Source organism: Trifolium pratense, linkage group LG5 (assembly GCF_020283565.1).
Source record: "Trifolium pratense cultivar HEN17-A07 linkage group LG5, ARS_RC_1.1, whole genome shotgun sequence".
NCBI lineage: Eukaryota > Viridiplantae > Streptophyta > Magnoliopsida > Fabales > Fabaceae > Trifolium > Trifolium pratense.
This window is the reverse complement of record NC_060063.1, coordinates 19,132,850-19,144,323: the sequence shown is the minus strand read 5'-3', so window position 1 is coordinate 19,144,323 and position 11,474 is coordinate 19,132,850. Positions and strand designations below refer to the sequence as shown.

The following is an 11,474-nucleotide window of genomic DNA, read 5'->3' as shown; positions in this document are numbered from 1 at the left end:
CCCATTTTTGCTGCACGTCTTGTGTCAGAACTTTGCATTGTCAAGTTTGTGAATTCTCTCATACTCTTTCTTTTATTACTATTTCTAATTGTAACCAATATCATTGGTAAGGTTTTTATATCACAATTTTTTTTCTTTATCATTTACACAATCTTTAATCCTTCTTCCAATATCAATGACACTTCTTTACTTTTGTATTGTCTTACCTTAACAGCCTTTCGCAGACCATGCAATTTTAATTATGATTGTCCAAATTCAAGTGGTACTTCTTCTCATGTTTTGAAGCGCGTGTATGTATGGTCATTGTTATTGTTGAATCATAAAGATTCATATATTGTAGTAGAATATGAAGATACTTTGGTTTGATCTTATGGCCAAGGAGTACTTATATTGTAGTAGAATATATAAGATTATTGTGGTGTATACTTGATGATTTGCTTTTATAAATACTCCTTTGTATTCATTAAGATGAAATAATTCATATTGTTCTCATTGATCATGTGATGGAGCCTGGAGGAATGTCATAAGATCAGGATTGCATGCGGTCTTAAAGTCCGAAAAGATCTTATAATTTGATTAAGATTTAATAGTAAGATTCCATGCGGTCCTAAAGTCCGAAAAGATCTTGTAATTTGATTAAGATTTAATAGTCTAAATTTATAAGAATTCTTTTTGTGTGCAATTCAAATATCCCAGGTCGGAGTGTCTTTTATTCAAAATTAGTTTCTTCAAATACACACCAAAGCAATAAAAGAACCCGAAAAAATTATGAAATAATGAACTATTAATTGTTTCTAAAAATAACACACATTCTACTTTTTTTTTTAAGAAAATGAACGTATAACATTTCATTGATCAATAGGTGTTCAATACAATGTGGTATATCAACTAAAATATGAGGAGTAGCTACATATGTGGCCGCCTTAGCTAAACTATAAGCAACATCATTGGCTTGTTGTCTAATAAACTCAACACTAGAGTTGTTTTAATAATTAGAGAATATTTGTTTACAATGTGAAATAATATCTCCGAGCTCAGTAGCATCACACTTAGTTTAACTCGTGAACCCAATTGAGAACTGAAAGTAAACCGAGAGCTTCACCAATACGAACATCACATAAAGTTGTAAATTGTTCATATTTAGCCAACACATAAGTGTCAAACTCATCTCGGATACAAACATCAATACCAACTCTATTGTTTAGAGATGAAAAGAAAGCATCAATGTTGCATTTCATCCGCCTGCTAGAAGGTTTTTTTCACCTACTCTCGTGTCGCACCTTCTGATTCTTCACACCGGTCCTAGCTGAACACAAATCTATTGTTGCTTCAAAAGAATTAAATAAGCTAGGTATATTGATACTTCTGAAATCTATTTTTAAAAGTATAAAGAATACCTTTTTAATGTAAAAAAAAAAATTTAACGTTTATTTTTGTTCTTGTATGAATGACGTAGCTGAAAGCTATTAGTGGTCCAAAATGTGTACCGAGTAACACGAGAATTGTGTACAAGTGTCTTAACATTATGGAATCTACAAAATTATTGTGAAAAAGGAAACATCTTTTTATTTGAGTGTAACCTTTTGTTTCCTTGCTCAAAAATAAACATAAGGTTTCGATAACACCACCTGTTTAATTAACATGACATAATTTTGTTTTCCACTTTTATGCCAAAGAAAATGTGTTTTTCTTGTTTTCTTTTTAGTCATTTATTTTTGTTTTTCTATTATTTACTTTTGTTCTTTGCACACCTCATTGAATTAATGTGGCTCATGGGGTGCACTAGAGGTGTGAAAGACACACTTTCTTGTCCAATTCGGGTCCACTGGCCCATGTGAAAATACAAGTGACACTTGTGAAAATAACTACTACTTTAATTTTATTTGGTAAAAATAATGAATGAATAATTGACAAGGATGTTAATTCAAACAAAAATAATTGAACACATCAAAAAAAAAAAAAAAAAAACAAAAATAATTGACAAGGATTTAATAAATATCAGGGAATTCACGGTCCATACATATCGACTGACTTTTCATTTTGATATATTGCCACTCAAATTTTATTATTAATTCAAAAGGCATAACATCTAAATATTAATTTGTCCTCTTATGTCAAAGAAAAAATTAATTAATTTATACTCGTCCCGTGAGCTTAATTAGCTCAGTTAATAGGAATATTGCATTATATATGCAGAGGATCGATATTCGTACTCGATAATCTCACTTATCCACCTTAAGGATGTAATTTCTAGCCACTAGGCTACTTGACAAAAAAAAAATTAGTTTGTCCCTAGGAGCTTAACTCAATGGTAGGAACATGGTACTATAAGTACAGTAGTCGGGATTCGAACCCAGACACCTCACTTATCATTTTTAAAATGAAATTTCTAATCACAAAAGAAATCTAAATATTAGTTTGTTTCTTTTTTGGTACAATATATTAGTACTTTTTTTTGTACAAAATATTAGTTCTTTCTCAGCTTCATCTAATGTGTAAAAGTAAATTACAATATATTCTATTTAATTTAATGTTAAAATTTATTTATCCTATAATAAAAACTAACTCGTGCATGATAAAAAAAATTATTTTATTTGTGTAATAGAATTGTCCTCTTTTCTCTTTAACATCTCATATTGCCTTTATTAGAGTTTGTTTATAATTATGCATGATGAGTTTTTGTCCATGATTGATTGTCAGGTGTAGAGGAGGTAAAAGTAGCGGTGAAGGAGCATTTTGAGAAGAATTTCAAAGAAGGCTTGTCATCTAGGTCTAATCTTAATGGTTTGTCGTTCTCTCAAATCTCTCAGTCAGATAATGACTTGTTGACCGAACCATTTACAGAGGAGGAGGTTAGGGAGGCTGTGTGGAATTATGAGGGGACAAAAGTCTAGGACCGGATGGATTTATTTTCAATTTTCTAAAGGCTTGTTGGGATGTCATGAAGAGCGATTTTATGAACTTTTTTCGTGAATTCTATCATAACGCATTTTTGCCGAAAGGTATAACTACTTCCTTCTTAGCACTTTTACCTAAAAAAGATCATCCTCGGGTTTTATCCGATTACCGCCCTATAAGTCTTATTGGGTGCGTGTATAAAGTGTTGTCCAAGATTCTTGATGGAGTTGTAGTGGTGAACGAAATTATCGACTTAGCTAGAAGAAGGAAAGATCACTGTTTTCTAATGAAAGTCGACTTTGAGAAGGCTTATGATACAGTTAATTGGCGTTATTTAGAAGACATGATGCGAAGGATGGGATTTCCGGATATTTGGATTAGATGGATGAGAACTTGTATATTCAATAGTTCGATGTCGGTTCTAATTAACGGCAGTCCTACAGCAGACTTTAAGGTTGAAAAGGGGTTACGACAAGGAGACCCTCTTTCACTGTTTCTCTTCCTCATCGCAGCTGAAGGCCTAACAGGCATAATTAAAAGAGCAGTGGAACTCGGATTATATCGGGGCTATAAGGTCAGTGATAATATTCAGTTCAATGTCCTTCAATTCGCAGATGATACTATTTTTGTTGGTGAAGATAATTGGGATAACTTATGGAGTATCAAATCCATTTTACGTAGTTTCGAGCTAGTTTCAGGACTTAAGGTTAATTTCCTCAAGAGAAAGATTTACGGATTACACGTTGCGGATAATTTCATGAAAGTTGCTTCATCTTTTTTATCTTGTAATATTGATTCAACCCCTTTCCGTTTTTTGGGGATACCTGTGGGGGCTAATCCTAGAAGATGCGCCACGTGGAATGGCATCATTGAATCCATGAAATCAAAACTTTCAAGTTGGCAAGGTCGATATTTATCTCTTGGAGGCCGTGTAACGTTAATTAATTCCGTACTTTCCAGTTTGCCGTTTTATTTCTTCTCTTTCTTTAAAGCTCCGGTTAGAGTGTTGAACCAATTGGTCCGTAAATTTTAAAAAAAATAATTGAAAATCATTTGATATGTTATTGAGACTCATCAAGATTAATTGTATCAAATAAAAATCCATAAACCGTTAATTTTGACGGGTCTCAATAACATATCAAATGATTTTCAATTTTTTTTAAAAAAATTATGGATGATCTATACGATATAAATTTTCTATCCAATGGTGGATTTTGTAAAATTCGTATTCGTTATAGTGTTTTTGGTGACTTGTGCATGGTGCACAACTTAAGACATTTGTGCACCATAGACTTTGCCCTATAACAATATAGAAGATTTCCGATCACTTGCTCATTCGACATTGTTAGTATGGAGTTGTTCATATCCGAATAAAATTATTATTAAAAGAGACAAATAATAAATTATCCTAACCTAATAAAAAAATGTTGTCCATAAATTCTAGCTAAACTGACAGAAATTTCGAAATTGTTAGTATCAGACGTCGGGACGGGGTTTGAACCCCGGTCACTCCACTTGTATGTGTGAGTTTCCAATGGCTTTGCCATTTTGTCTATCAACCAAAAAAGTGCTAATTAATATTTCCGAAACACTAGTTAAAAAACTAAATATGATAAAAAAAAAAAAAAAAAACTTAGAATTTGTATATTTTACTGTTTAAAAATATAAAAATATTTTTTTCGGAAAAAACCGAAACTTTTTTTTCCAATAAAATATCAGAACTTTTTTCCCGAAAAAAAATCGGATACTTTTTTTTTTCTGAAAAAACTTTGGAATTGAAAACTGAGTTTTTAAAAAATCAATTTTGAAAATTGAATTTTTTATTCAAAAATCAATTTAAAAACAATTATTAAACCAAAAACCTATTTTTTTTAAAACAAAAATCAGTTATAAAAGTGGGTATGAACATAATCGGTCACATACAAGATTATTATATCGTCAGAATTAGGTACTTCAGACATATTTATTTGGACCGCTGCTCATGAACGTCTTCTCGCTAATCACTGTAGGAGTAAATGGGGCATTTGTATTTCTCCTTTATGCAATAAGTGTGGAACTCAGGACGAGACGGTCATCCATGTTTTAAGAGATTGATCAAAGGCATTACAAGTATAACTCATATTAGTTCCTTCAAATCAGGCTTCTAATTTTTTTTCTCTAACTTGCGGAGATTGGATATTCAAGAATACTAGTTTAAAGATCCGTGCGAAGTTGAATTTAGTTTGATATTTAAGTTTATCATTATTTTAATGTAGAAAATTTATTTAGAATAAAATATTGTTAAATATAAGTGAAACTATTGTGTTATTTTTTGTAAAACTTTTTTTTTTGTCTTAGATGAAGTGGTAATTCATTGAAATTAAATTCATATATAATTGTGAGATCCGGGTTCGAACCCAGGTCACGATGTCAGGCCTAACAATTTTGGCATTTTTGTAAAACTTATTTATCTAATTTTTTATGTTTCAGTGACAAATAATAATCTTGATCTATCTAAAAAACATATCAAATGATTTTAGATTTTTGTAAAATTTAACATAGATGATCTATACATATAAGCTTTCAATCCAACAGTGAATTTTGTAAAATTTGTTTTCGTTAAAACGTTATTGAGCGGTGTAACATTACTCAAATGTTACACCGGTGTAATTTGGGTATAAAGAATACATGAGTTTTGGTGTGGACTTTTCCCTGATTTTTTTTTGTGTTTCGGCAAAAAAAAAAATAGTAACAAACTCGCCTTCCGTTAAAAAATAAATTATCGTCTTCCGTCAAAAAAGTCCACACCAAAACTCATGTATTCTTTTTATGTATAATATAGAAAAGTCTTTGTAGTGTGTTGCAGCAAAAATCTTTTATTAACAAACTCGCATGTCTGACCCGCTAGTTTATATTATTTTATTCTTGATGAAAAATTTGTTTATGTTTTTTTTAATATAGTTATTCTTTATGTTTCTATTTCTATATTCCTATTTTTATGTATTCAACTTATTTTTCTATATTCTTTCGATAAATTTTGTTTTTTTTTTACGGAAGACGATAATTTATTTTTATTGATTGAACTCTATAATCTTTTTATTGTTTTTTTTTCCTATTTTTATGCATAGATTCCTATATAATATTTTTTTTATACTTATCTTATTCTTTCTATATTTGTTGCATTTTTTTTTGTATTTATCTTATGTTATTTCTATATTTTTTTAAAAAATTTTGTAGCGAAATTACAATGAATGATATAAAATTTGCAACGTGGTTAAAAGTACTAAGGATAAATTAGTAACTTTGATGGTAATCGATTTTAGGTTTAACTACACATTTGGTTCCTTACGTTTATTTTAGGTTTCAATTTGGTCTCTTACGTTTAAAAAGTATCAATTTGGTCCCTTACGTTTATTTTAGGTTTCAAGTTAGTCCTTTCGGTCAATTTTGTCACATGTGGCAGCCAATTTGCAGACAGACACGTGGCACTTGGACACACTGACACGTGTACTGTTCAAACAGTATTAGTGACAAAACTAACGGAAGTGACTAACTTGAAACTTAAAATAAACGTAAGGAACCAAATTGAAACCTAAAATAAACGTAAAGGACCAAATCTGTAGTTAAGCCTTTAATTAAAATTATGCTTTTGTTGATGATTATTGCATTGGATTTTTATCAATTAATTTAGTAGTGTTATCAGTATGAAATAAGATCAATTAAAACATGAAAAGCTATAAGCTAACCAAAAAATACCAAAACTTTTTTTAAAAAAAATAAGGCATTGCGACAGTTTATAACTGATGCTACACCAATTGCGACGGCTTGGTTTATAAAACCGTCGCTATATAGTGCTGACGACGTCAAGATCTGCGACCACTGTACAACTGTCGCTATGTGGTGTTGCGACGGTTTAAAACCGCCTCTATACTCCTCCAAAACCGTCGCTAAAGGCCATATTTCTTGTAGTTAATGTTTTTAATGCCCGCCTAACCATACTCTTATTGCTATTAAGGCTGCAAAATAGATAGTTTGGCACATCAATAACCCTGGGATTGGACTACAAAGGGATATCATCTTCAGTTGTTGTAAGAGACCTCAAAAGAGTGTATTAAACTCAATTGTGATGCAACTCAAGATATGGTGAATCTTGCTGGTTGTGGGGGCCTGCTAAACATGTACAAAAAGAATATGAGAATTTCCACCTTGTTGAAGATCTAATGGTGCTACCTGAGGGATACTCTCGAAAAATTGGAAAGTGTGATGCTCTTCATGCGGATATATGGAGCATGTTTGGGAATGGATATAGCTTGAAAGTAAGGAGTCACTCATTTCCATGTAGTGATTCTAAAGTGTTGATTGATATGTTGACAAAAAAAAAAAAAAATTCAACAGGAAACCTAACTTTGGTGTGTCGCATTAGGCAACTTTTAACATTAAATTGGCAAGCTCATTTGCCTAACTCTTTCCTCGAGGAAAATAGAATTGTTGATTGACTGATCAATTTTAGTTGCTCGTTTGATCCTTTTGATACTCATATCCTAGAAACATCCTTGTAAGAGTCTAATTTTTTTCTTTGTTTTGGACTTTGCACTCATGTTTTACAAAAAAAAAAAAGAGGATTTTATTTATTATTTTTTATATATTAATTAAAAATGTAGGTCATAACCGTTCCAACCTTTGTTGAACCTTAAGATTAACTGTTCGATATGATTTTATTTACATGTGAACCACCTATGTGACCGGCACACAAAAGAAGCAGAACCCATATTTTTCTTCTATTTGTTGTTTGTCAAAAAAAAAAAAAAAATTAGTAAACACCAAAAATTTAGTAACCAACTAATTGTAACCTCACTTTAATTTGATATTATTACAATATATGGAATAAATCCTTGGACAACATTTTGTCGGTTGATCATGTAAAATATATGTTCTAAACGAACAAATACAAATACACAAATCAGAAAAGAAAAAAAATTACCAATCAAATCAAATACATATATAATAAATGAAAACATAAAATGAGAGGGAGAGGGGGGTACACAATAAAAATTATAACTATTTTGTTACAATCATGATTGTAGGCAACATCCAAAACTCCATGTTTGACAAGATTGGAATCATCATCACACTTCACTTATGCAGTAGATAACTTTCCTCCCTTGAGTGGCTTAACAACTTCCCATGTGAAATCAGCATCATCTCTACCAAAATGTCCATAAGCAGCAGTCTTCAAAAACCTGCTATTCCCACCCCTCAAAAGATCAAGGTTAATAGAGATCATTCCAGGCCTAAAGTCAAAGGTTTCCTTAACAATGTTAAGGATTTCCTTGTCGGGGATCGTTCCAGTACCATAAGAATCAACGAAAACAGACAATGGCTCAGGAACACCAATAGCATAGGAAACTTGCACAAGGCACCTTCTAGCAAGTCCATTAGCAACAATACTCTTTGCAGCTTGTCTTACAATGTAAGCACCACTTCTGTCGACTTTTGTTGGATCTTTTCCGGAGAAAGCACCACCACCGTGTGCACCCCAACCTCCATAAGTATCGATGATGATCTTACGGCCGGTTAGACCTGCGTCACCGTGAGGACCACCGATGACGAAACGGCCTGAAGGGTTCAAGTGGAAAATGGTCTTCTCGTCGAGATACTTCTCAGGGATCACAGGCTTGATCACGTGTTCTTTCAAATCAGCTGCAATTTCGTCGTTGGTAACAGTTTCGTCGTGCTGTGTTGAGATAAGCACGGTGTGGACACGGATTGGAACCATGGCACCCTTATCATTGTAATACTCAACAGTGACTTGTGTCTTTCCATCAGGTCTCAACCAAGGGCAAGTTCCGTTCTTGCGAACCTCAGTGAGCTTAGCTCCTAACTTGGTTGCAAGAACATGGCTCAAAGGCATAAATTCCGGTGTCTCATCAGTGGCATACCCGAACATGTGACCTTGATCACCAGCACCGATTTCCTCAGGTCTTTTTGTGAGATGGCCATGAACACCTTGAGCAATATCAGGACTCTGTTGTTCAATGTTGACAAGAACTTTGCAGTTGTCAGCATCAAGACCAACATCATCTGAAACAAATCCTATGTTCCTGCATGTGTTACGGACAATCTTTTCATAGTCAACATTGGCTTTTGTTGTGATCTCACCAAAAACCATAACCATATTGGTCTTTGTGCAAGTTTCACATGCAACTTTGCTCTCTGGATCTTGCTCAAGGCAAGCATCAAGAACAGCATCAGAGATCTGGTCGCAAAGTTTGTCGGGGTGTCCCTCGTTCACTGATTCAGATGTGAATAGGAAAGTTTCTGTTGCCATCTTTGATTAAGACCTAAAATACACAACGAAAGAAAGAAAGTAAATTAAGCATCTATAACCAAATTAAGTCCCCATGCCTTCTATATATGGTGTATATTCATAACATTAATCTCGCATTAAGATAATGACAAATTAAGTTAAAATTTATTTAGTACACAATTTTAGTCAAATCACATTGGCCACCACCATTCGATCAAAAGTTACACTTTAGAACTTCAATAAAATCACAGTGTCCCACTAATTTTGTCTAATTCACATGGTTAATTCTAACATTTACTAACTTAGTTCAACTTAACCAATGTCTCATTTCAAGCTATGTCTATAAAATCAACTAGAACACTAACCAACAAATTTAAATCTAAATTCAGTACAAGTTAAATAGTTAGTTAATTACTGAAACAGATCAAAGAAAATAAAGTTTCACTCAACAATTATCAACATGAAAAAGCACCAACATAATAATAATTCCTCCAGATCTAAACGATCAAACACAATTCCAACAAAATTGGAAAGAAAAACAAAAAATCGTAAGATAAAAAAATGTAGATCAAGGTCCTAACAGCATATATACAACATGATTTTTCAGTAAAAAAAAAAAAAACTAGGTGAAAACCAAGATCAACCCAATTGATAAAACCACAAAACAAAATGACCCAGAAAATCAAAATCAAAACTTGAACAACCCCATAAGATCTATAGAAACAGAAATGAGAAAAACAAGACATAACGAAGAAACAACATACCTTAAGAAAAAGGTTGTTGTATTAAGGAAGAGAAGTTGATGCTTGAACAGAATGAACCTGCTTTGCTTTGGTTAAGTCTGATCAAGCTGTGTGAGTCCAAAGAGAAGACTAAGGTGTGAATTTATAGGGAAAAAATCAAAAGAGAGAGGTAGTGGTAGTTGAAGTGTAGTTAATGACTGAAAAGCCCCTATGAAACAAGATCTGGGTTAGATTCATTTTTTTCAATTATTTCATGAAACCACGTTTATGTTAATTTTTCATGTCTGCTGGAGAGATGAACGGTTCAGATTATTGGATCTGAAGTTGAATCTTAACCACCGCAGTCATATTTGATGAACGGTTGATGATAGTGGGATGCGTCGGTAGTAGTTGAGATAAATCGTGTCATGGAAAACACAACAACTCATATGACACTATCACGCGCTTCTGTTGTGGGACCCATTTCTACCGCAATTCCAACCATGATACTCGTTGTTGTTTTTTTTTTTTTTCTTTTTGAAGGAATGATACTCGTTGTTGTTAGTGTTAACCATGATGATGATACTATGGTTTTTGCTCTTAATTAGGGTCGGTTCCGACAATTTGGAGGCCCGGCTCCAAATATTAAGAACAGAAGCCTTAATAAAAAAAATGCAAAAAATTTAGAAAAAATAATTTTTATTTAAATTGTAAATAACATTAATGACATAAAAAATTGTCATCCTTATAACTAACATACAAAATATTCATATTGTATTTTTTTTTTCACTTTATGTTAACTACTTAAGCGCAACACTTAACTTCTATAGCAGTTTTTTAAGTAAATTCATCGAAACAAATCTTCATATTGTATTTTTTGTTCACTTTATGTTTTTTCCGGAAGCTTAGCCATTTTAGTTGGGCCTTTGAAATTATTTTTTAACAAAGACGGGTTAAAAAAATATTGAGTTCTTATTTTATTTTTGTGAATCAATTTTTTTCATATTTTTGCAGAGATCTACTACCATATAAATTTTTGTTGAGGCCCCAATAAAATTGAGGTCCGGCTACGTAGCACACCCTGTACATGCTAATAGCCGGTCCTGCTCTTAATAAGTAACTAGCTGGACACCCGTGCGTCCGCACGAGAGTCGCGGCGTTGCCGCTCCTCATTTGGTAACATGAAATAATAATTTATTGGAAAGTAATTCAAAAGATAAAAAAAAAATCAGAAAGGATATAATATTCGATAAAAAAAAGAAAAAGAACAATGGTAAAACCATCACAAAAAAATCTCAGATATTCGTATTAGTATAATATAAATTTTGTTCAAAAAAAAATTATAAATATAGATAATGGAGAAATCATGAAAAAAATAGGCTACCTTATTAATATATTAGTAAAAACATCGTCTTGTAAACATAACCAAAAACTCATGTCTGTGTATTCAATATATGAGTATAAATATAGTCCCGTAAAAATTATTAGAAAATAGGCAACCTTATTAATATGTTAGTGAAAATATAGGTCTCACAAAAATCATCAAAATAATTAGGTCACCGTATTAA

General features: G+C 32.2%; 1 protein-coding gene across 1 annotated transcript; it reads right to left on the bottom strand.

Annotated features, from left to right (window-relative positions):
- Positions 1 to 7,704: 7,704 nt before the first annotated feature.
- Positions 7,705 to 10,331, bottom strand: LOC123883704 (S-adenosylmethionine synthase). Its single transcript, XM_045932606.1, has 2 exons — positions 9,949 to 10,331; positions 7,705 to 9,218 (listed from the first exon to the last, which is right to left on the bottom strand). Exon 2 carries the CDS (start codon positions 9,203 to 9,205, stop codon positions 8,015 to 8,017), a length of 1,191 nt encoding a protein of 396 aa, XP_045788562.1. The 5' UTR covers positions 9,206 to 9,218; positions 9,949 to 10,331; the 3' UTR covers positions 7,705 to 8,014.
- Positions 10,332 to 11,474: the final 1,143 nt, after the last annotated feature.